Source organism: Acartia tonsa, chromosome 12, assembly GCF_053477335.1.
Source record: "Acartia tonsa isolate MP-2025a chromosome 12, ASM5347733v1, whole genome shotgun sequence".
Lineage (NCBI taxonomy): Eukaryota > Metazoa > Arthropoda > Copepoda > Calanoida > Acartiidae > Acartia > Acartia tonsa.
In genome coordinates, this window is record NC_137271.1 from 3070741 (window position 1) to 3095779 (window position 25039).

A 25039-nucleotide genomic window follows, 5' to 3' on the forward strand; every position below is an offset into this window, starting at 1 on the left:
ACAGAATGAGAGAGGAAGAGAGAGCAAGAAAGAAAGGTAGCTTCGATTTTAAAATTTTACATGTTTAAAAAATATGTTTTAAGCAAATTTATCTATGCTCTAGCTAATGCAGGGATCTAAAATTTTTGTAAAAACCCAATATTTAAAATTACCCTTCTGTGGACTACAATTAGATGTTGAAACTTTTGGAAACTCAACTTAAGGAACTATCAAATCAATATTCAATAAAAGTCCCCAAAGTTGTTAAGCCAACAAATAAGAAAGCGTTATAATATAACTTTGGGGACTCTTCCCTCCCTCTCTAGCTTTAATGTCTTTAAAATAAAACTTGATGATATTTTATGATTCCTTGAGATACATTTTCTGTTCCTAAAAAAATAAACAGTAATATAATTGACAATTTTACATTTATTTCGATGAAAAATTTAAATTAAACTTGAAGAATTTATATTAGATTGCTTAAATCTTATTTTTACATTTTATTCACGAAACCTTTTATAATCTTGTAAATAAGAATAGAAATTCGATTTAGAAGTGGAAATCTTACTAATCATTTTAGGGAAGCTTCACATTGATTCCAAGATGATTTTAAGCTGATTTGTTTTATCTATACTCTATTAACTGTTTTTCTAGGGAAGCTTTACATAAGTCTAGATATATCTAAATTCAATTCTTCTATCCCCTCCCTCCCTGTACACTAGGAAACCTGAGCTGGATCTTTAAATCATTTCAATGGTGCGCCAAATCGGGGTGCACCGAATTTCAGCCAATCACAGCGCGGCATTTCTTAAAATGCTGTGCTCTCATTGGTGGAAAGTTGGCTCACCCCGATTTGGCGCACCATTTAAATGATTTAAAGATCCAGCTCTGAATTTTTTTATGTCAGCTATGCTGAAAAAATTATGCAGTGACAAAAATATACTCTTACTTGCAGTAATAGTCGACATCTCCGTTGTTATGGCACCAGGTTCCATCAGGGAAATATACATTATATTCTAGACATAGATAGATAGATAGATAGATAGATAGATAGATAGATAGATAGATAGATAAATAGATAGATAAATAGATAGATAAATAGATAGATAGATAGATAGATAGATAGATATATAAATAGATAGATAAATAGATAGATAGATAGATAGATAGATAGATAGATAGATAGATAGATAGATAGATAGATAGATAGATAGATAGATAGATAGATAGATAGATAGATAGATAGATAGATAGATGGATAGATAGATAGATAGATAGATAGATTAATTGATTGATTGATAGCTAGTTAGACAGATAGATAGATAGATTAATTGATTGCTTGATTGATTGATTGATAGCTAGCTAGATAGATAGATATAGTTTACCTGGAAGATCATTAAGTTCCAGGACAGGCGCATACCAGGCTCCAGTTTTAGTCATTCTAAACAATAATTAAAACAAGGATGACAACATCCACAAGTAGCGAAAATCAGTTGTAAAAAATAAAAGTGGGTAAAAAGCTTCTTAAAATTAAGCAGTCCGACCGATTTTATATTATATTTTTGTTTGTTAAATGAGTGAGTTCAATATAAAACTCTTTCTAAGTTTTTTTAAAATTTTTTTTTCGTTTTAGATAAGTTGCGAAGCTACTCTATGATTTGAAATGCTCGTTTGTCCGTCTGTCGGCTACATTTAGGGGGGAACTTGATTTTTTTTGGTTGCTGTTCAAGATTTCATGTACCAAAAAGTATATAACTTGGTCAGTCAGTAGATAATATTGAATTTGCTCGGCTGCTAGTATAGATATTATGTTTCTTCAAAATAAACTGCTCAAATATCGTGTGAGGATTCATATTACAAAATATGATTAAGTAGTTATTTATCGCATCGTATTATAGACATCTTTCTGCGGATATTAAAAATAAATCATTATAAGATTACATCAGTTTTGTTAGCCTTAAGGGTTAGAGGGAAAATTTTACGATTTTATTTAATTTTCGTGGAAAATTGTCTATAATACGATGCTATACATGGTTTTTTCAGTATGGCTGAGAACCTGTTCAAATCCAGCGGATATTAATCAGTTTCGAAGCCCCAATGGAAAAGTATTACCTGCAGTGTACAATGCAGGCTAGGTCCACTCTTTCAGGATTGTACTTGGGTTGCTTTCCAAGTGCCCTAGGAAAAAACAAAATTTATCATGACTCCTGTACTGGAGGGATCGGCAGCCGTTTGTCAGCCGGCATTAAGTCTCAAGGAAATCAATTACGATCAATTACAATACTTAAAATCAGCTGGAAGTCTCAACCTGACCAAAATATGGCAATTTCGTATAAACTTTTATGTCAAAGTATCCCAACGGGTTGAAATTTGAGTTTATGATTAGTAGCCACGTTCTCTTATTATCAGGTTGTCATCAAGTCTTGTTATTAAGTTGCAGGAATGAAGCCACTTCTTTAGGCTTATTCCAAAAGTCTCTGTGGTGTAATTGTTGTTGGATTGTTGGGGCAGTTGAAGAGGTAAGTCATATTTTTGGACATAGTGGCCATAGAATAAATGTTTCTTCATATTAAGTTTAGAATATCAAAAAATTTGTTTTAAGTAATTCATGAGGTGAATTTAAGGAAGGCAATTTTAATTTATTTCGGTAATATTCAACAGATTTCACATCTAATTAAAAGTTCAGCAACAAATAAATATACCAGACGGTTGTGCTAAACTTTAGATAAAGAGCAGCTGTGCTTAAAATAAACAGAAAAAAATCGTACCTTATTAGTTTAGACAGTCTATCATTTGCCTAGAAGAAAATAAGAATAAGATATTTAGCTGATGACATTTTTTCGAAAAATAATCACAAAACCTTTAGTATTAGGTATTGTATTTGTAGAACATCTTTTTCCAGTATCGCTAAAAAGCCATTTTATTTTTATTTCATTTAAAAGATATTCTGAGCTGTACTGAAGAATCATGTCAGTATCGTATTATAGAGAATATTCTCCAAAAAAAGGAATGAAAATTAAAGGATAAATCCCTTATTCAGTTATAAAAGTAGAATAATGCCTTGACACTTAAACATGCAAAATTATGACTTACAGAAAAAAGTCGTGAGTCAATGAGTTGTCTGAAGGGTGTAACTTTATTCAATGCTTAGGTTCTTTCGACAGAAAAAGATATCTCATTACCCTTAAACTAGGCCAAAAAATGTCCAAGCTCTATTCTATTGTTTTCATTTTTGTCTTGGTCCAATTAAGATTATAAAGTAAAGTTTTAACTGAAGATATTTGCAAGTATGCTGAACCATGTATACCTGTTGAAAGCTAGCACATTGTCTGTTTGCATAGTTGAAGGGTACCTCATACCCCTAAAAAAGTAAAATTATTTCCATCCAATCTATCCACTATATTTTATCTATTGACCATTGTCTTATCCCCTAAGATCCCTGATCCATAAACATATCATATCACTATACCTACTACAATGTTATATTATAATCTATCTTTTTATTTATGTATATGTCTATTTATCCAAACTTTGTTATTTATGTATTATCTTTTCTCATAAGATCTATCTATCTCTTTGTCTATCTATCTATCTTTATATTTTTCTAATTAAGTATCCTTATCCATACATCTACCTTTTTACTTTTCTATCTATCTATCTCTCCATCTATCTACCTGACAGTCAGGGTTATCACATAGGACAGATTCCAAAGAGCTTCCAGAACATGATCCACTTAAAATAAAGTTTATAAAATCTCTGAACTAGTTAGTAAAACTTCAATGTATTTAGAGTTACAAGTTGCTTTTAGTCTAGCCTTTGGGGGAGAGTGGGAAGATTCAGAAAAATAGCCTAAAACCAACTCAGGATATCTAATAGGCTTCAATGAAAAGTACAATTCCCATTTTGAGATTTCTGAGATATTTAGCTTCAGGCAAAAAACTTTACTACTTTAGATCAAAGGATTATATCAAAGTACTTTTTGTATTTTTTGATTTCAATAAAAATTACCTAGAAAGTTCAGGCTTTACACAAGTTCTTGTTTTAGTCACAAAACCTTTGCTTCTTACGATGCATCCTATAATAGTTATTTAACTCATTATTATAGTATTATAGACATATTTCCGCTGATATTAACATAATAAATTATAAGAACAAGACCAGTTTTGTTATCACCAAGGGGCCGAAGACCCGGACTAACAATACTTTTATTAATTTTATGATTTTAAAATTTGATGCAGATTTCAAATTTATTATATGCATTAAAATTCTTTCCAACTTATATAGCTTAATGGACAGACAGAGAGATAGACAGATAAATGTTTAGAAAGATAGAAAGATAGAAAGATACCTGATTGACATTTACTAAAGGACCAAGTAGCCTCTTGTAGCTTGGAAGATATTATATGTTTATATATATAAAGATACACTGTTAAAAATAATTTTTTTATTTAGTATCAATTGATACTCTGGAGAGTGTTGGACCCATAAGTACGCTACAACTATATAATTAATATATAACACTATGTAATACTATATAACACAATAATTATTACTATACAGAACCCATACATTTTTTAGTATTGATTGATACGCTCTAGGGTACTGGAAAATACGCTGTAGAATAGTTTATTAAAATAGTAATATTTGATACACTGTAGAGTATCAGACAATACGCAAGAGAATAGTTTATTAAAATAGTAACTATTCATACCTTCTAGGGTACGAATCTGTACTGTAAAGAATAATTGAAACAGACACCAATCGTGCACACCTCTCATGGAAGTATTTCAATGCTTGGTCGTTTTAGACAAAGATGAAAAGTTACTATTTATGCTCAGATTTATAGTTTTGATTTTTATAATTATGGCTGACCATAGTTTTTATTTTTAAGGATCATGTTTAGCCCTAAACATCTTTAAAGTCATTTTTTACTAAATTTACATTTAAATTAATGTTTTATGGCTCTGCTTGGCATGTTTGTTGATATAATAAAATGTATATGTACATATAATAATCATATATTATAAACTGATCTTTCATCCAAAGTAAAACAGTTTCATACCCTACAGGGTATCAAAAATTATGATAGAGGGTATCAAAAATTGCAAAGGAGAGTATTAAAAACTTACTTCTACCGTATTGAATTTTATTCCAAAGAGCATATTGGATAATACTCTACAGACAAATACATTATTTAGTACTACATGTTACTCCACAGAACAATAACTAATACTCAATACAGTATTGGAAACTTCCTTGTATCGTAATGGGGTTTTTTTCCTAGAACATACAAATTGATACTATACATTAATGTAAAGAATATATAGTATTATCTGATGCTAAAAAAAAATTATTTTTAACAGTGTAGATAGACAGACAGATAGATATACAAAGAGACGGATAGATAGACAGTTAAATGTATAGATAGATAGATAGAAATATACCTGATTGACACTTGCTAAAAGACCAGCTAGACCAAGTGGCCTCTTGTGGCTTGGAGGTTGTGCTGAAAAATTGATTATTATTGAATTAATGTTCTTAAACTAGATGCTAAAAGAACAGTACAGTATTTACAGTAATTTTAGCATATTTTCATAATTCTAATTAGAAGAAATATATAAAGATATCACTTCCTAGGTTATGTTTCATCGTTACAGGACTTTCCATTTAATGTCTAAAATTTCATGGCCTGACATTTCTATTCTTAAAAGCAGAAATCTTAAGAATCTTATAAGAAATATGAAATAAACTAGAATTTTAAATTAAAAAATCACGAAACCTTGTGAGCAAAATCACTTAAACCTTGTGACGAAGTGACATAGGAACATGCAGACAGACGTACAGACATATCCTAGTTAAAGAGTAGCTACACTATTAAGCACTAATTCCATCGCCCTTAGCCTGTAGGGGAGGATATAAGAAATTAGATCCAAAAAAGGTATTTATAAATCTTTCCAGAAAAATACAATCAATTCGACCGGACCACCAATTTTCAAGATCTTTTGCTACATACAAAAAAACTTACTACTTTATATAGAACCAGCGGCTACGCCCCTAGAGTCCTCTTGGGGCACTTGAGGAGGGGGGAGTTAAATTTGATAACCCAATTTTTTATTTTAGATTTAAAAAGCAAAAAAAAAATTTTTGGAGGGGGGGATTTTTTTTGGGTGGGGGGGATGGTGTCCTTCCCTAAAATAGTAATAAATCTTCGCAGGACCTATAAGAAGCTACCCTGTAAAGGAGAACCTGATCGGCTCAGTGGTTAGCGAGATCCTTTGGTAAAAACATACAAACACACAGACAAACATCCTGTTACTTTATTATAAGGATTATTATAGCATAAAAACCTTATAGTTTTGTATTGACATGTGCCTTGGTAGCAAATCCTTCCATTTCCACAATCCGTTCCTTCCAGAGCAGGTCCTGATCTAGATAGATAGATAAGCCCTGATCTAGATAGATAGATAGTTAGATGGATAGTTAGATAGATAGATAGGCCCTCATTTAGAGAGATGATTAAAGTGGGATTTTCCTTCATTTTTAAAGTAATCATCTGCAGAAGCCTGAGCATCATCTGCGTATAATGAGATGCAATATTCTAACACCAACGTACATTAGGTTAAGTAATATCCAACAGACAACCAGCCATTCAATTGCACGACCTTTGTCTGGAAGTCCGAAATGAGTTGCGCTTCTAGTATGTCGTAGTGTGGACAAGACTTTAACCCAAAACCTCACTGACAGCAAGCAGAAATGCTATCATCTACGCTAATGCCGCGGGTTTAGATAGAAAGATAGAGGAAAAAAGAAAGTAAAAGTAATTTCAATAAATCACAAATACTGAATAAATTGTTTTTACCTGTAATAGCCAATTTTTGTTGGACTTCTACATCTCAAACTAAAAATTAAATTATTTAGCGTTTTGTCATTCGTTGGTTTAAAAAAGTTTATGTAAATTCCTTCAATCTTGAGTTTTTTGGTAAAAAACAAGTAGCGTCCAGCATTCTTTTATCAATAATTTTATTTTTAATTTACACTTGCAAGGAGTAATATTGTTTGCCATAATTGGGAATGTACATCAATTAATCGTTGAATGTCTTATCCCTTTGTATACCTAGTAGGTAAAAAGTATCAGCTTCCAAACTTTTCCTCCTATAATTCCAATTTAAACAGGGGTTAATTTTGTTAATCATAATGTACATAAATTTTTCGCTAATGTCTTATCCATCTCTGAGTTAGATGAGTTTAATAAATCTATGAGATGTAGCAAAGGATATATAATACATGGATATTGTGAGAAATTCTCGCATACCCTGATATAAATCTTTCTTCCAGTTGACTTATATAACGATTCCATATCCCCCTCTTTTATGAATCTACCCCATACCCTCCCCTGACCATGAAGTAACGCATTGATCAATATCCTAGGACTATATTAGCAACCTATACATTCCACTGACACAATATCCACGTATTCTATATCCATTGCCACAGCTCATACACCAAATTTATTTAATCCATCTAACTCAGAAATCTCAATGGAAAGACAATAGACTATTTTTGATAAACAAAATGTGTAGATTAAAATTATTGGTGGAAAAGTTTAGACGTAACAAACCTGTAACATATTTCCTCCATGGTCTCTCTATCATGGTCCATTCTTGCGTCAGGATCAAACAACAGGGTCTGACACTAGATAGATAGATATATAGATAGATAGATAGATAGATAGATAGATAGATAGATAGATAGATAGATAGATACACTAGATAGATAGATAGTATAGATAGATAGATAGATAGATAAATAGATAGATAGATATATAGATAGATAGATAGATAGATAGAAATATAGATAGATAGATATATAGATATATAAATAGATAGATGTAACATAATTCCTCCATGGTCTCCATGGTCCATTCTTGCGTCAGGATCAAACAACAGGGTCTGACACTAGATAGATAAATCCTATTATATAAAGTAGTAAGCTTTTTTGTCTGTAGCGAAGGATCTCGCTAACCGCTGAACCGAAATGGGTCTCCTTTACAGAGAAGCTTCTTATATACCCAACGAAGGTTTTTTAAAACTATTTTGGTGTCCACCATCCCAAGAGAAATCGCCCCTAGAAAAATTTCCCCCTCTACCAAAAAAATTTTCTTTCACTTTATAGTAATAGAATTGAAAGTGAATGGTAGACTTCCCCTAGAGGCCTCTAGGGGGGTATCCGCTAGTACATAATATAATAATACATACAACTTACAAAGTGATTTATATAAAACATAGAAAATTTTCACTATCCTACTACAATGTATCCTCTGTCTAACCAATAATGTGGTTGGGTTATTCCTGCACAGTATTGCTGTAGATAATCCTATCATGTAATACAAAGAAAAATTACTTTTTAATAGGTAAGGTTGAGAAAGGTAATAAAAGCCCTGAATGGCCACAAATTTGTCTTTTCATTCTTCTTTATAATCGTAAATAATGGGGGGGGGGGGGTGGTTATTTCAAACAGATAAAAGCACCTACTTGTCTTTTATTAGCATTAGCTAACATAACGCCTATACTTATGAAATGCTTCGTTTTTAACAACAAAAAATATGAGTCATAAGTTTAAAATGTGTAAATTCTATTGTTTGGGAAAAATATAAAAATTAAGGACAAAAGAAAATTGTAAGCTTGTCCTAAAATTAAGAAAAGGGAAATATGTTAAATTTGACTTTGTATTGCTTGTGTATGTGGAATAAGTGTGATTACAAAAGTTTTTAAAAAATGTTTCTGAAAACAGCTAATTTTTCTAATTAAAGGACAATTTACTACTCTACGAATAGGATAGGATAATAACTGTATAAGTATAGATGTATAATCCAGAAAACTACCTGACCCAAGTGGTGGAGACCTTTTTCGTATATTCATAAATTGTTTTCTGTTCTTTTGTTGCTTTTCGGCTGTGTTTATATTTCAGACACTATTGCCTAATATTCAGAGACCCAATTGAAAGCCGACACAGGCTATTTATGAAAAAAAATGATTATTTAAAAAAGGCTAAAATATGAATCCATTTTTCTGCGCAATCCTAAAAACCCAGGTATGGAATTTCTGTTTAATTTCCAGGGCCGGCCAGTTTGGCGGATTTTAAAAATACTTTCTAGTATTATAATCACAGTACATGTACATCGTAAAACAAGCTAATATCGTATTGTGATTAATTTAAGCTTTGGTTAAAGGAAACATCCTTGTAGCTGACCGGTCAGTTTTTCATTATTTAAAATTTAAGCTAGGAATGTTCATTAGAGCAAACAGACAAGAATCAAATTGCGAGAAAGGGCGTTGCCTTAAAATTTAAACTTTTGCTTTAACAATTCAAAAGTAAATATAAAGAAATTAAAAATAAGGAAGCAGCTAATATCGACTAATAAAAATGACGTCATACAATGCAAATGACCAATGATAGGCCAGTATAAATTGTAATTATCATTTGAATTATAATTGGTCATTTGTATTGTAGACGTCATTCTTTATTGGGCCCTATAAGCTGCTTCGAAAATAAGGTCTTAACGAATACTGCAAAGTATTTTTCATTTTAAAACTTTGGTTTGTTGTTTAAGAGGTCTATAGCTGCTAAACCGATTGAGTTATCTATTTAAGGGAATCTTCACATAGAATGTTTTTTTATATGTACCCCCACCCCCTCCCCCCAGGCAGTTGGCTACAGATTTCCTAATAGTATACGTGGCTTCCTTAAAAGCATAAAAGGGCAGTTCCGACAGTCAGCCGCGTGTAAACCTCAGGGAAATCAACCTTTTACAATTTCAAAAATCAGCTTGAAGTCTAAAAATGACCCAAATATGGAAATCCCTCTTTTTTCAAGCTTCCAAATGGGTTTGACGCACGGCTGCCTAGCCCTGAAGTAAAGTACCGCCCAAAACAATAAATATACCTAGGAAATGGGTTAAAAAGGTAGTTGGCTATATATTTGCTAATAATGGGCGGTGCCTGCCAAGATTAGCTCCGCCCCAAAATTAAACATAATATCAATTTACAAGTTTACACTTAGTGACTTTAACAAAAAATAGGTCCAAATTTAGAAATACTATCTAATTCTTTTTTATCTTTAAAATTTTCTAAATTTTTCTTTAAAATAAAGCTTCGAAGTAGAATTAATGGCCCATTTCAAGGCAAAGCATAATATAAGGGGTGTTTAACCCCCTCAAACATTCAAAACCCTGATTTTACCACCCTCAAAATTTTTAAAAGGTACATAACATTAAAGCTTTACAAAGTTTTTTAAAAAATCAGCCATAAAATTAATCTCTTTTTTAGGGGTTTCCGTTTCTACTGCTCCTAGAACCCCTCATTTTTATGACGTCACACGGCTGATCTTTTGAGACATTTGTAAAGCTTCCATTATATTACACTCCTCAAACCTTCGAAACCCCTTATTTTAACCCCGTAATGAAAAAGCTTGGGCGTCCTTGAGGCAAGGATGAGACTTTTAAATCAATTTGCAACCCTTTCTCCCTCCATATTTAAATCTTCTAAAGGCAGAGTTAGTTACATTCAAGGATATTGGAGAGAAAAATAATTTTATCATCCGTTGACCTATGCCTACCCAGGATTAATTTTTTATTCAAACATTTTTCTTGAACACCCCCTTCCCTCCCCCAGTTAATATTAATTATGGGAGAAAAAGATATTTCAAGCCCCTAAGGGGGGCTTTATTCCTACGTGGTACTATCTTTGTGGGGATTTTCTAACCTTTACTTAACCTAAGCTAAAGTAAGTTTTGTAAAAATATTGGGATAGTAAGAAAACGAAGAAGCAAGTTTCGTCGTATTTTCACACTAGCTTTTTATAGGTTATTTTAGGTTAAATAAATATTAATGATTGGCCCGCAGGATTAGAGCCCCCCGCAGAGGCTAGAAATACGAGAAAGGCTACGTGAAAATACGATAAAACCGGTTACTTCGTTTTCTTTCCATGATCCAAAATTTGTATATGGTCCAGCTCCAAAATGAGGGAAATCGCCAATTTTCTTAATAATCTATGCAAAACTGATTGGAAAAAGCTTTTTGACATAAATATCCAATTTATTTAAAATCTTTAGGTTATATATGTTTATTCTAATTATTCATTTTATTAAGATGTTATTTTTTCTGCATCTTTAGCAGAAAAAGGGATTGTCAATTAGTCAAAAATTATAAGGACGGTACTTTTCCTAAAATTTCCTTTAAAAAAATGGATTGTAACTGGTCATAGTGTCTCAAAAATCATCCATGTGCCGTCATAAACATGAGTGATTATCCATCTTTTTTTATGGGTTTTCTTTCCCACTTCTCCTCTCATCCCCTTCATTTTTATTACGTCACATGGCTGATTTTTGAGACACTTTGTCCAGTTACCTGCCAGGTGTCCAAATACCCAATAAAGTAATAAACAAACAAACGAAGAACTATCCCCCCAAAAAGGTAAAGATTTCTGTGCTTGACAAGCCACTTTGAAGGAAACTGCCAAGAAGACTTTTAAAAAATAAGATAAGTAGATTCTCTACTTTTAGTTGCAGTTAAAAAAATATATAAAAAATTGGTTGTGTTATTTTTTCCAGAGGCAGTTTCTATTTGGTACCCTCCCCGAAATAGTTGCAAACCCTAGACCTATACGAAGCTTCACTCTAACGGTTCAGCGGTTAGCGAGATCTTAAACTACACACAAACATCCTGTCATATTTATATAACTTTTATGAAATGATACATTTTTAAAGTTTTACTTCTTACATCTTTATTTATGAAGGTAAAATCAGATATCAAGCCAACAAATAGGAACACGTTATTATAAAACTTTAAGGACTAGTTTAATAAACAGCCCATTGTTCCCTTCCTTCCTGGTGTAAAATGCATAGAAATTGTGAAATTTTACACCCTTTCAAAAGAACATTAACAAATATTCGATTTCTTTCGCCCATTTTTTGCATGGAGGATGGGGACAATGGGCTGTTTATTACACTAGTTCCAAAAGTTTCATAATAACATTTTCTTATTCGTTGGCTTAACAACTTCGGAGACTTTTATTAAATTTCAATTGTAATCTACAGATGGGATAATTTTGTGTATCATTCGGGATAAACTTTAATTTTCAAGCATTATCTTATCCCTTTAGATCCCTGAAGATTTTGTTATTTTTCGCATTAGGAATATTAGCATATTAGTCTTTCAAGCGTAAATTATGGAGACGTTGAAACAGTTATCTTTTTTCTTGGAGCGAAGCTACTTTTACATTTACGAAACCGTTTTTGATATCTTTTGAGATATACATGAACAAACTTCTTACATACTTTTTACAATACTTGTACCTTCTTACCTATCACCTAAGGACTACCCCCTTCCTTTATTTATTTTTTAAGGGTTGTATTTTTTCCCCATCAAATAGCCTTAAACCATTCCTAGGCCATTACTAAACTTCCTTGTAAATTGTAAAACGTTTAATTCAGCTGTTTACGAAGCTTTTTAGAGCATGCAAACACAAGCACACAAATACATCTTACTACTCTATAAAATACTAGCGGCTTCGCCCCAAGCCTCTTGGGATTATTTTTATTTTTTTGGGGGGGTTACAGGTGTCCCATCCCCCAAGAAAATAGCCTAAAACCACCAAAGGACTCGTAGGTATATTCCCTGAAGAGTAGAACCCGATCGGTTCAACGATTACCGAGATCTTAAGATTCAGACAGACAGACGGACAAATATACAGACATCGTTGTTCTTTGTATAGAAGATATGATTTGTCTGTATCCTTATATAAAAGTAACAGGATATCTATCTGAGTGTCTGTACCGAAGGATCTTGCTAACCTCTGGATTGATAGGTCTCCTATGTCCTGGGAAAGTTTGTAGCCATTTGGGGGGGGTACCTAACTACCCAAGTGAAAGATTCTTTTAAAACTAGAATTTAAAGAGGCCTTTAGGGGCGAAGCGATAGTTTTATAATATCAAGTAGTAAGTTTTTTTAAGCTTTTATTCCTGACCATCCCCGCCCTAACCCAGAGGCTAGGGGGGAAACAACAAAATATTTTGTTTAGTGTTGGCTTTTCAAAAAATAAGATGAAAAAAATAGCTTAACACTTTAGTTTTGTTACTCTTCTTATGGATAAAAATGTCTTTTAAGTTAAATTTATCATACTTTTCAATTTGCGCTACTTATGCATTTGATTGTTCTTGCTATGTTTGTACTTTTAAAAAATCATTTTCATAACTTTTACACTTTTTTTCAAAGAGATTTTTAATTTAAAACTGAAGTAATATTGACGAAAGCATTGGAAAGTAGCTAAAAACACAAATTAAGTTAAACATTATTTTTCCATAAAATAAAACAAATAATTTTTGAGTAGCTTCATTTTTAAAACTTTAAAATTAGGGAAAATACAGGAGGTCACAACATTTCATAATAAAAATTACTTGAAAATTAAAAAAAAATATATTTCTGAAATTATTACTATAGTTAATCATCCTAATATATATATTTTAAGCCTATTTTGTAATAAAAAGTTGTAAAAAATTGTAAAATTGCTCAAAATAAGTTTATTTTTTTTGAAAATTGATTTTTTAACTAATTTTGTTGTATTTGGTTTATAATCAAAAGATTATATAAATGAGGAATAACAGAGACTTCATTTCTTATAATAAATAAGCGAAACCCTACTAATATACAGAGTTTTTAAGTTTTAAAATTAAAAAAAAAAAAAAAAAAAAATTTTGTAAAGATTTCAATTTAAATAATTTCATTAACCAGAAATATTTTTTTATGTTTTTATATTAATAACTCTGGCGATACCTACATATGTTCTTTTAAAATCCTTGCGCTCTTGACCCAAGATTTTCCAGATTTGAGTAAGTTTTAAGTTTTAAGAATTATCTTATTGTATTTCAGCTTATTCCCTCTTGTGAAGTTGGAGTTCTTAAATTCCAACCAAAAATATGAAAAAAATAGCTGTCTTAGAAAGGAGGGAGGGGACTATGGACTGTTTATTACACTAGTTCCCAACGTTTTCTTAATCGTTGGCTTATAAACTTTGGGGACTTTATTGAATTCTTATTAGTTGGTTCATTAAGTTGAGTGTCTAAACATTTTAACCACTAATTGTAATCATAACTGGGGAAGTACAATGTACATCAATATATTTGCCATTGTCTTATCCCTTTTAATTCCTGTATATTAGACCATCAGTAAGCTTTCTATTATGAAAAAAGATTTCTACAAAACTTAACATAAAATTTCATTATAAATATTTTTTGTTTGCTATTGGATAAATTTAAAGAGATTTATGTGGACACCATTGTATTGTCCGGGTGTGCCCATAAGACATGTAAATTGACATGACCCTTGGGCTCTCTCATTTTTGCTTTACCTTGCTCTCTCTCTATATTTCTGTCTCTCTCTCTCTCTACTACATCCTTCTCTCTCTCTTCTCCCTCTGTCTTTGTTCTCTTTCTTGTAAAGAGATATGTCCCTTGGGTACTCTCTCTCCTTCTCTCTTTCTCTCTCTCTCTCTCTCTCTCTCTCTCTCTCTCTCTCTCTCTCTCTCTCTCTCTCTCTCTCTCTCTCTCTTCCACTATCTCTCTCCCACTAGTAAAGTGACATGACCCTTGAGGCGCACCCTTTATTCTCTTACTTCTTTCCTCCTTTCCTTGCTTTCTCCCTTATTTTCTATATCTCCTTCCCTGTTGCAATGAGGACATGACCCTTGAGACACGCCCTTTAGCTCCCCTTTTCCTCCTTTTCTCACTATCTCCTCTTTCTTTACTTCAGGCCTACTTTCTTTAATGGATATATTATGAATTGGATGTTGCCCCAGATTTTCATATACTCTGATTAAGTAAAAAACGATGCCCCCCATCCACCACCTTTACAAAATCCCCCCCTCTCCTACTGGATAAACAAACTGACCAACAAATGAGGTTCATATTAGCAAGCAAAAGTGACAACAATTTTTCCCCTGTCAATATATCCACGTATATTCTATATCTTTCTTTCCTGTGATGCATTTCCCCATTTTTTGTGCCCCATTTCTCCACACCTATTTGCCTATATGTGTTATGTACAGAACATTAGAGTTTTGAGTCTCTTTTTTTACTAGCGAATCTTCTCTATAATTAGGATCGTAACAGTTAGCTCTTATCGTAAAATTAGACATGTCAGTATTGTCCTATCGATTTCAAACTTTACATGATAATTGCTGTAATAGTTAAAACACGTAGAAAGTCTCTAATAGTTTTCAAAAAGTCCCTACAACTAGTTTAAACATGCTGATTTTTTAACCTTTTTTACAACAACTTGTCCTATTTATCTTATAGTTGATTCCTAGAACAACTATGTACAATATTATGAGCGAAGCATCTTTAAATTCAAGGCTAAAAAATATCCTTAGACAATATCCTGAATTATAATCAATTTTGTAACAATTTAAATTGTTTTTATGTTATTTGAAGACCTGTTAGTTCGAACTTGCATAAAAATTATAGGCAATAAACTTAAAATGACAGCTTTTGATTGGTCAGGTTCTAATACGTCTATTATTGTATCTTTTCCTTTCTCAAAATTTCAATTATCTCCTTCTCTCTATCTTTTCCTGTAACACAACTACTCTATATTCAATGACTGTACGTACGTCCGTCTGTCTCGATATAAAGTTTATAAAGTATATTTTATTTGTCATTTATTTGTCTTTTACAACTGAATGATTGAGATTTATAATTAATAAAAGCTTTTAATAAGACCAAAGATGTTTTTAGGCTAATTCAAATGTTAACTTTATGTCTGTGATGGTTTTAAGCTGTTTTCTTCCTTCCCCTTCGAATTTATATCCCCAATCTGCTGGATTAATTAGTAGATAGTAAGTTTTAAAATTGTTCATTATCATATTATATAGCATTCATATACTTCACTGTCTTTTTATTTATTATGTTATAGCTGTGCTTTTTATGCACATTAGTGTTCTTGCTCTAATTGTTTCTTGTTCTCTCTCTTTCTTTCTTTTTCTATGTCTCTCTCACTCTCCATCTTTCTCTCTCTCTCTCTTTCTCTCTTTCTATCTCTCTTTATTGTCTTAATACACCCACGGGCTCTCTTTACCTACCCCTTACCCTTTTAGGGCATTAAGCCTTTCAAGAATCCCGTGCCCGTAGGGGTCAAAAATACTTCCTTTCCCGTGGGCAAGGACCAGCAGAAATATGTTTTTACAAATTTTATCAAAAAAACAGCATAACGTAAAAAATAATTTTTTAAAGGGCAGGAAAAATACTAAATATTTCTAAAACATAATGTTTAAAGAATTTTTTGACAGATTTTTAAAATTTAATATTTTATTGTGTTGTAAAGTTTTGACTCTGTTTACAGTATTGAAATATATATTCCAGGTATGGTCAAGTCTCATGTAATATTATATATTGTTACAACAAGGAGGTGTGGTGCAACAATAGAGCAGGGTTTCTATATGCAAATATAACTAATTGTTACATAGGGCGGGGGGCAGTGGGTATATTACAGGATTCCACAAATATGGAAAAAGAAAGGAACAACGCCTATAAAAGCTGAGTCAAATGCATAATTGAATCAGAAGCCTGTAGTTTCTCAAGCAACTAACTAATCTTACCATGCCTGGTCATATTAAGAAGACTTCTGGACCTGACCCAGACCCATCCCCATGGCTGCTGGTGTCCCCTGAACTTAAGAAGAAGAATCTCCAGAAGGCCTATGACCCCAAGAAGTCTGTGTGGGTGCCCAACAAGGCTGATGGTGGTTACCTGGAGGGTCTCATCGAGTCCAAGGATGGTGCCAAGGTCACCGTCAATGTTAATGGTGAGATGAAGGTGTTCAAGGAGGATGTGTTGGCCCAGGTCAACCCTCCCAAGTTTGACTGCTCTGATGACATGGCTGGTCTCACCTACCTGGGTGATGCCTGTGTTCTGTGGAATTCCCAGATCAGGTATGTCAATGAGTTGATCTACACCTACTCTGGTCTCTTCTGTATTGCCATCAATCCCTACAAGAGATTCCCCATCTACACCCTGAGGACCATGGAGATCTATGTTGGCAAGAGGAGAACTGAATGCCCTCCCCATATCTTTGCCATTGCTGAGGGAGCCTACCAGGGCATGATGTCCTCCGGCATGAACCAGTCTATCCTGATTACTGGTGAGTCTGGTGCTGGTAAGACTGAGAACACCAAGAAGGTTATCTCTTACTTTGCCACCATCTGCTCCTCTGGTAAGAGGAAGGAGGGAGAGGCCTCCCTTGAGGACAAGATTGTCCAGACCAACCCTGTGCTTGAGGCCTGGGGTAATGCCAAGACTGTGAGGAATGACAACTCCTCCAGATTTGGTAAGTTCATCCGTATCCATTTCAATGCTTCTGGTAAGCTGTCTGGTGCTGACATGGTTGTCTACCTGTTGGAGAAGTCTCGTCTTACCTACCAGCAGCCCCTGGAAAGATGTTACCATGCTTTCTACAATCTTATGTCTGACCAGGTCCCTGACCTCAAGGAAAAGTGTCTGCTGACTGACAACATCCTTGACTACTGGTATGTCTCCCAGGGTAAGCTGACTGTCCCCTCCATTGATGACAAGGAGGACATGCAGTTTGCTGATGAGGCCTTTGATGTTCTTGGTTTCTCCCAGGAGCAGAAGTATGATGTGTTCAAGAACACTGCTTGCATGATGCACATGGGTAACATGACCAAGGACTTTGTCCCCGTGGGCAAGGAAGAGCAGGCTGAGATCAAGGATGATGCCAATGCCCTGAAGGTTGCCACTCTTGCTGGTATTGACTGCGAGTGGATGATCACCTATTTCTGTAAGCCCAAGTTGAAGGTCGGTACTGAGTGGGTGCAGAAGGGTTCCACCTGTACTAATGCTGCCAACTCTGTTGCTGGTATTGCTCGTGCCATCTATGAGCGTACCTTCAGGCTTGTGGTTGAGAAGTGTAATGAGACACTTATTGATCCTACCATGAAGAAGGTCCAGTACATTGGTGTCCTGGATATTGCTGGTTTTGAGATCTTTGACTACAATGGTTTTGAACAGATCTGTATCAACTACGTCAATGAGAAGCTGCAGCAGTTCTTCAACCAGCACATGTTCACCCTTGAACAGGAGGAATATGTTAGAGAGGGTCTTGACTGGGCCAATGTTGACTTTGGCATGGATTTGCAGAAATGTATTGACATGTTTGAGAAGCCCATGGCCTTCCTTGCCATCTTTGAGGAGGAATCTCTCTTCCCCAAGGCCACTGATGAGACCTTCAAGAACAAGCTTCATGACAATCTGCTTGGCAAACACCCCAACTTTGCCAAGCCCAACCCCAGACCTGACCCTGACGCACATTTTGCCATCATCCATTATGCTGCCACTGTCTCTTATAACTTGACTGGATGGCTGGAGAAGAACAAGGATCCCCTCAATGACACCATTGTTGAGATGATCAAGAATGGTAGCAATGCTCTGATGATCCAGTGCTTTGCTGACCACCCTGGACAGCCCCTGGAACCCCCCAAGGATGAGGGTAGAAAGAAGAAGGGAGGTGGCAAAACTGTGTCTTCCTACTTCAAGGGCCAGCTTGATGATCTGATGACCACTCTGTACAAGACTGAGCCTCACTTCATCCGTTGTGTTGTCCCCAACACCCACAAGATTCCCGGTGGTGTTGAACCTGGACTTATCATGCACCAGTACCAGTGTAATGGTGTGCTTGCTGGTATTGCCATCTGCAGAAAGGGCTTCCCCAACAAGATGTTGTACCCTGAGTTCAAGGCTAGATACAACATCCTTGCTGCCAAGGCTGTTGCTAAGGCCAAGAATGACAAGGCTGCTGCTGGTGCTGTCATGGATGTTATTGCCCTGGAGAAGGAGAAGTTCCGTCTTGGTCACACCAAGGTCTTCTTCAGAGCTGGTATCTTAGGTTTCATGGAGGAGGTCCGTGAGGACAGAATTGGCTTTGTCCTTTCTTGGTTGCAGTCTGGTGCCAGAGGTAAGGCCTCCAGAATGCAGTTCAAGAAGTTGCAAGATCAGAAGCTGTCCCTGTACTGCTGCCAGAGAACTATCAGAAACTACTACATTGGTAAGACCTGGTTGTGGTGGTCTCTGTGGCTGTCTATCAAGCCCAACCTTAAGTGCACACAGTTTGGCAAGTACAAGGCTGAATATGAAAACAAGATTGCCATTGCTGAGGCCAACATTGACAAAGCTATTGCTGAGTGCAATGCTGTTGTTGCTGAGCATGACAAGATTTTGAATGAGAAGAATGAGCTCAACCTTGCTCTTAACTCTGGTGGATCTGCTGTCCAGGTAAAAGATATTTATATAAATAAATTAAAAGTTCAAAATTTACATATAATAATTATTTTTTTTATTCTTACATTCTACAAATGATTACTTTCTTTTTGAAATTCAAATTTAATAAAAAATTTTTCATGAATGTAACTAATCAAACAAAGATTTTTTAAAAGTCTTTATAATCTTACATTTAACTAATAAATTGATTTTTTAGGACATCATTGACAAAACCAACCGCCTGGAGGCTCAAAAGAATGACCTGCAGAAGGAGGTTGATCAGTGCAATGCCAGAATCAAGGCTGAAGATGAGACTATTGCTGGTCTGGCTCAGGCTGGCCAGAAGGTTACTTCTGATGCTAACAACCTTAGATCTGAGATGAAGAACTTGGAAAATATCATTGAGAAGTGTGAGGATGATAAGAACACCAAGGACAGCCAGATCAGAACTCTGAGGGAGGAGATTGCCCACCAGGAGGAGCTTATTGCTAAGCTTGGAAAGGACAAGAAGGCAACTGCTGAGGGTCGCCAGAAGTGTGAGGAGGACATCCAGTCCATGGAGGACAGATGCAACCATCTGAGCAAGGTCAAGGGCAAGCTTGAGCAGGCTCTTGATGAGTGTGAGGATACTCTTGAGCGTGAGAAGAAGGCCAAGGGAGATGTTGAGAAGATGAAGCGCAAGGTTGAGGGTGACCTCAAGCTGACCCAGGAGGCTATCTCTGACCTTGAGAGAATCAACTCTGAGCTTGGACAGGCTGTCCAGAGGAAGGAGAAGGAACTTTCCTCTCTTGGTGCCAAGATTGAGGATGAACAGACTCTTGGAAACAAGTACTCTAAGCAGGTTAAGGAACTGCAGTGCCGTGTTGATGAACTTGATGAGGAGATTATTGTTGAGCGTAACAACCGTGCTAAGGCTGAGAAGAACCGCACTACTCTGTCCAGAGAACTGGAGGATCTTGGAAACAGACTTGCTGAGGCTGGCTCCAACACTGCTACTCAGATTGAGCTGAACAAGAAGCGTGAGAATGAGCTTGTCAAGCTTAAGTCTGATCTTGAGGAAGCCAACATTGCTCATGAGGGTACTCTTGCTGCTCTGCGCCAGAAGCACAACAACAGCATGGCTGATCTTGGTGAGCAGATTGATACCATCAACAAGAACAAGGGCAAGTCTGAGAAGGACAAGGCTGGTATGGAGAGAGACCTGCAGGAGGTCAGAGCTGGTCTGGAAGAGGCCATGAGAGGTAGAGCTAACATGGAGAAGAACTGCAAGATGACCCAGGCTACCATTGTTGAGAGCAACCAGAAGCTTGATGAGCTGGCTAGAGCTCTTAATGAGGCTGACTCCACCAAGAAGAAGCTGAGTGTTGAGAACCAGGATCTGAGCAGACAGATTGAAGAGACTGAGAATGGAATTGCTGCTCTCCAGAAGAACAAAATTTCTCTGACCACCCAGCTTGAAGACACCAAGAGACTTGCTGATGGTGAGGCTAGAGACCGTGCTACTCTGCTGACCAAGTACAAGAACCTCCACACTGAATCTGAGAACCTTAAGATGAAGATTGATGAGGAGGCTGACAAGAAGAATGATGTGCTTAAGGCTCTTTCCAAGGCACAGGCTGAGATCCAGCTGTGGAAATCCAAGTTTGAAACTGAGGGTCTTGGCAGAATTGATGAGCTTGAGGGTACCAAGGCTAAGATTGCTTCAAGAGTTGCTGAGGCTGAAGAGCAGATCAGTGCCTTGAACACCAAAATTGCTTCCACTGAGAAGTCCAAGCACCGCCTGCAGGCTGAGCTTGAGGAGATGTCCCTGGAGTATGAGAGAACTCATGCTGCTGCTGTCATCACTGAGAAGAGAGGCATGAACTTTGAGAAGGTTGTTGGTGAATGGAAGGCCAAGGCTGATGATATGCAGTGTGAACTTGAGGCTAGCCACTCTGAATGCCGCAACTTGAATGCTGAAGGCTTTAGACTTAAGGCTGGTTTGGATGAGGCCAATGAGCAGCTGGATATTGTCAGACGTGAAAACAAGAATCTTGCTGATGAAATCAAGGATCTGCTTGACCAGCTTGGAGATGGTGGTCGCTCCATCCATGAGCTTGACAAACAGCGCAGACGCCTGGAGGTTGAGAAGGAGGAGCTGCAGGCTGCTCTTGAAGAAGCTGAGGGTGCTCTTGAGGCTGAAGAGAATAAGGTAAATTTGCTTTTAAGAAAACTTGAATTATATAACTTAATAAAAAATTCCAGATATTATATTAGATTATAAATGCTAATTTATAATTGTTTCCTAGGTCCTCAGAGCCCAGCTTGAGCTTGGACAAGTCAGACAGGAGATTGACCGCAGAATGGCTGAGAAGGAGGATGAGTTCAACAACACCAGGTAGTTTAATTTTTTCTTGTTAAAAGAACAGCTGTATCATAAACATATTAATACAACAAATTATAGTAAAAGGAAATACTATATTTTGGGGAATAATAGCTTTGTTAAATGGACTATTCCAACAATGAAATAATTCTTTGCAAAAATTATTAATTAGAGACAATTTAAATTAACATTGTTTTCAAGTATATTAATATTTTTTTTCAAATTTTAGAAAGAACCATGCTAGAGCCATGGACAGCATGCAGGCTTCCCTTGAAGCTGAGCAGAAGGGCAAGGCTGAGACCCTCAGACTGAAGAAGAAGCTGGAGGGCCAGATCAATGAGCTCGAGATTGCCCTTGACCATTCCAACAAGGCCAACAATGAGGCCCAGAAGTCAATCAAGCGCTACCAGGGACAGCTGCGTGAGGCTGAATGTGGTTATGAGGAGGCTTCCAGAGTCCGCCAGGATATGGCTGAAAAGGCCAACCTTGCTGACCGCAGAGCTCAGGCTCTTGCTGGTGAGATGGAGGAGGCTAGAGCTCTCCTTGACTCTGCTGAGCGTGGCAAGAGACAGACTGAGGCTGAACTTGTTGAGTCCAGAGGTGCTGTCAATGAGATGACTTCCATCAACTCCAGAGCCAATGCTGAGAAGCGTGGTCTTGAAGGCAGTGTGCACACCATGCAGGCTGAGATTGATGATATGCTCCACTCTGCTAAGAACAGTGAGGAGAAGGCCAAGAAGGCTATGGTTGATGCTGCTCGTCTTGCTGATGAACTTCGTGCTGAACAGGACCATGTTACCCAGCAGTCTAATGCCAAGAAGGCCCTTGACAGCCAGCTTGCCGATATGGAGTCTCGCCTGAATGATGCCAATGAGCATGCTATGCGTGGTGGTCGCCAGGCCATGGCCAAGCTTGAGTCTCGCGTCCGTGCTCTTGAGCTTGAGCTTGGAGCTGTCCAGTCTCGTACTTCTGAATCTGCCAAGGCCCACCAGAAGGCTGAGCGCAAGATCAAGGAGCTTGCCTTTGCCAATGATGAAGACCGCAAGAACCAGGACCAGATGTCTGAGCTTGCCAGCAAGCTGCAGCAGAAGATCAAGACCTACAAGAAGCAGATTGAGGAGGCCGAGGAGATTGCTGCCCTCAACCTTGCCAAGTACCGCAAGTCCCAGCAGGAGCTGGAGGAGGCTGATGAGCGCACCAGACTTGCTGAGGTTCAGATCCGCAATGTTTACTAATTTCCCACAATGATTACTAATTTCCCATGGACACAACCGAGCCAGATGTAAAAGATAACTAATCTTACAGAATGTATAAAACTGTAATATTTGCACCATTTCCTTTCATATTTCCCTTAACTGGGTAGAAATCTTGTAAATTTTACATTCATATATTCTGAAATGATGAAAATCTTTTATTTCTTGATAAAAAAAAAACTGTTTAGTTGGCCTATAGTTGATTATAGATATTATTGTTTGATGTTACTTTTATTTCAATAAATCACCCTGCATTCAAAAATTATTTCTGTTTCTTTCTTTTTTATTGTATGTGTTTTAATATCAAGTAACAAGGATGACAATATCCAAAAAAGCAAACCTCTAAAAACGAAAAATAGAAGAAACGAGCGTGAACAATTAATATTAGAGTGTCAACATTAATGATATTAATTTATAGGTATATACAAAATTGTAAATATTCTTCATCTAAAATACAAAGGATTCTGTAAAGGATATATTTAAATTTCTAGAACTTAATATAAAGATGCTTTGCTTACAATATTGTACCTTGTTGACCTAAGAATCAATGTTCCAAAAATGAGCTAAAAGATAATTATTTCACACAAAAAAATTGAAAAAGAATATAAAAGTTTTAAACGGGCCTACTGACTTTCTGGTAACAATTATAGAGTAACTATGCTTTTTATATTGTTTCATTAATCATTAAACTGATAGGACAATTCTTACATGCCTGCGGACGAATGGACGTACAGACTCTAATAAAATCAAGAACATATTATATTCAAAAAAGCATGCAAGTTTAAAATGATTTAACAACTTTAATATGTGTATTACCATTAAGAATCATTATAAACAAGGATGACCAAATCCATAAAAAACAAAGCAAACAAAATTTAAGAATTTAATATTTTCTTTCTGCTGCAATTAAAGATTAGCTGCTCGTATGTATATCCTATTATATAAAGTAGTATGTTTTTTTGCCTCAAGCTTAAGATTTTTATTACTGGTGAACGAATTAAGTTAGATCCTTTTTAGAGAAGCTTTTTAGTTCCAGGGATGTTTTAAAGTATTTTTCTCCAATATTCTGAACTATTTGAAAATAAAATATTGGCAAAATATAATTTATTGATAAAATAAATATATAACAATATAATATTGAAATATTAAATTTCATCTAACAGAGTTTTGATTCAAATGTCTTCAAATATCATTATATTTGTTGTGATCATTATCTACAGACAAAACATCTATCTATTTATTTATCTATCTATCTATCTATCTATCTATCTATCTATCTATCTATCTATCTCTCTATCTATCTATCTATCTATCTATCTATCTATCTATCTATCTATCTATCTATCTATCTATCTATCTATCTATCTATCTATCTATCTATCTATCTATCTATCTATCTATTCTATCTAACTAACTATATACCTGTGTATCTGCATGCCAAGTCTGTCCAGGATAATCATAATATTTGTTGTGATCATTATCAACAGACATACCATCAGGCTATAACAAAAAAAGAATCAAAATGTTTTAATCCAAATATCAAAGTCTGTATGATTATAACTTATTGAGAACAAATAATGAATAAAGGAAGCTTGCAGAAAAAAAAACGCTTTAACCTTTGAAAGACTGCCACAAGTAGACTTAATTTTCTTTATTTTAAGCCTCCAACTTGCATAACAAAAGAATTAAAGCTTTCAAAATGGCATTTTAGAAATTTGAAAATTTTGGTAACCCTAGAGATGTGAAAGTTTTTAACCCCCTAAAATAAATTTCTAACATTTTCTGCAGGTTTTCTTTAAGGCAAAGCGCATGAATCCGCAAATTTATTACGTTGTTAGATTCTGGACCTAATTATTGAAAAGCTTTGCTTTTTAGTTTTATTAAAAAGTTGTTTACAAAATATGTTGTTTATGTCAAGGTGTTGCAATATATTTTACATAAATCATAAAATACTTTGCTTAAGCAATATTCTTAAGGGATAGGACAATGGACGATAATTAGATGTGCAACCCAATTGAGAATAAACAAATATAATCCTTTGGTAGATTAAGTTTTCGTTTAAAATGGTTAGTTTAAACCAAGCAGTTAATATTTATTAAAAGTATACTAGTACCAAAAGTTTTTA

The 25039-nt window shown here is 35.3% G+C and overlaps 2 protein-coding genes across 2 annotated transcripts in view; one reads left to right on the top strand and one right to left on the bottom strand.

The window, feature by feature from the left end:
- Nucleotides 1-25039, bottom strand: part of LOC145333162 (A disintegrin and metalloproteinase with thrombospondin motifs adt-1-like) — a 34949-nt gene that overhangs the window by 2634 nt on the left and 7276 nt on the right. Inside the window, exons 12-24 of the mRNA XM_080178313.1 lie at nucleotides 24337-24414; nucleotides 7598-7671; nucleotides 6839-6877; nucleotides 6327-6407; nucleotides 5424-5485; nucleotides 3988-4054; nucleotides 3654-3711; nucleotides 3287-3340; nucleotides 2748-2776; nucleotides 2092-2157; nucleotides 1365-1420; nucleotides 929-995; nucleotides 349-369 (exon numbers count right to left, since the gene is read on the bottom strand). Coding sequence (XP_080034439.1) covers nucleotides 349-369; nucleotides 929-995; nucleotides 1365-1420; nucleotides 2092-2157; nucleotides 2748-2776; nucleotides 3287-3340; nucleotides 3654-3711; nucleotides 3988-4054; nucleotides 5424-5485; nucleotides 6327-6407; nucleotides 6839-6877; nucleotides 7598-7671; nucleotides 24337-24414 — 752 coding nt within the window. The remainder of the gene's footprint in view (nucleotides 1-348; nucleotides 370-928; nucleotides 996-1364; nucleotides 1421-2091; nucleotides 2158-2747; nucleotides 2777-3286; nucleotides 3341-3653; nucleotides 3712-3987; nucleotides 4055-5423; nucleotides 5486-6326; nucleotides 6408-6838; nucleotides 6878-7597; nucleotides 7672-24336; nucleotides 24415-25039) is intronic.
- LOC145334115 (myosin-4-like) lies at nucleotides 16581-23176 on the top strand. Its single transcript, XM_080179404.1, has 4 exons — nucleotides 16581-19314; nucleotides 19517-21490; nucleotides 21588-21676; nucleotides 21891-23176. The coding sequence occupies exons 1-4, from the start codon at nucleotides 16627-16629 to the stop codon at nucleotides 22894-22896; spliced, it is 5757 nt and encodes a 1918-aa protein (XP_080035530.1). The 5' UTR covers nucleotides 16581-16626; the 3' UTR covers nucleotides 22897-23176.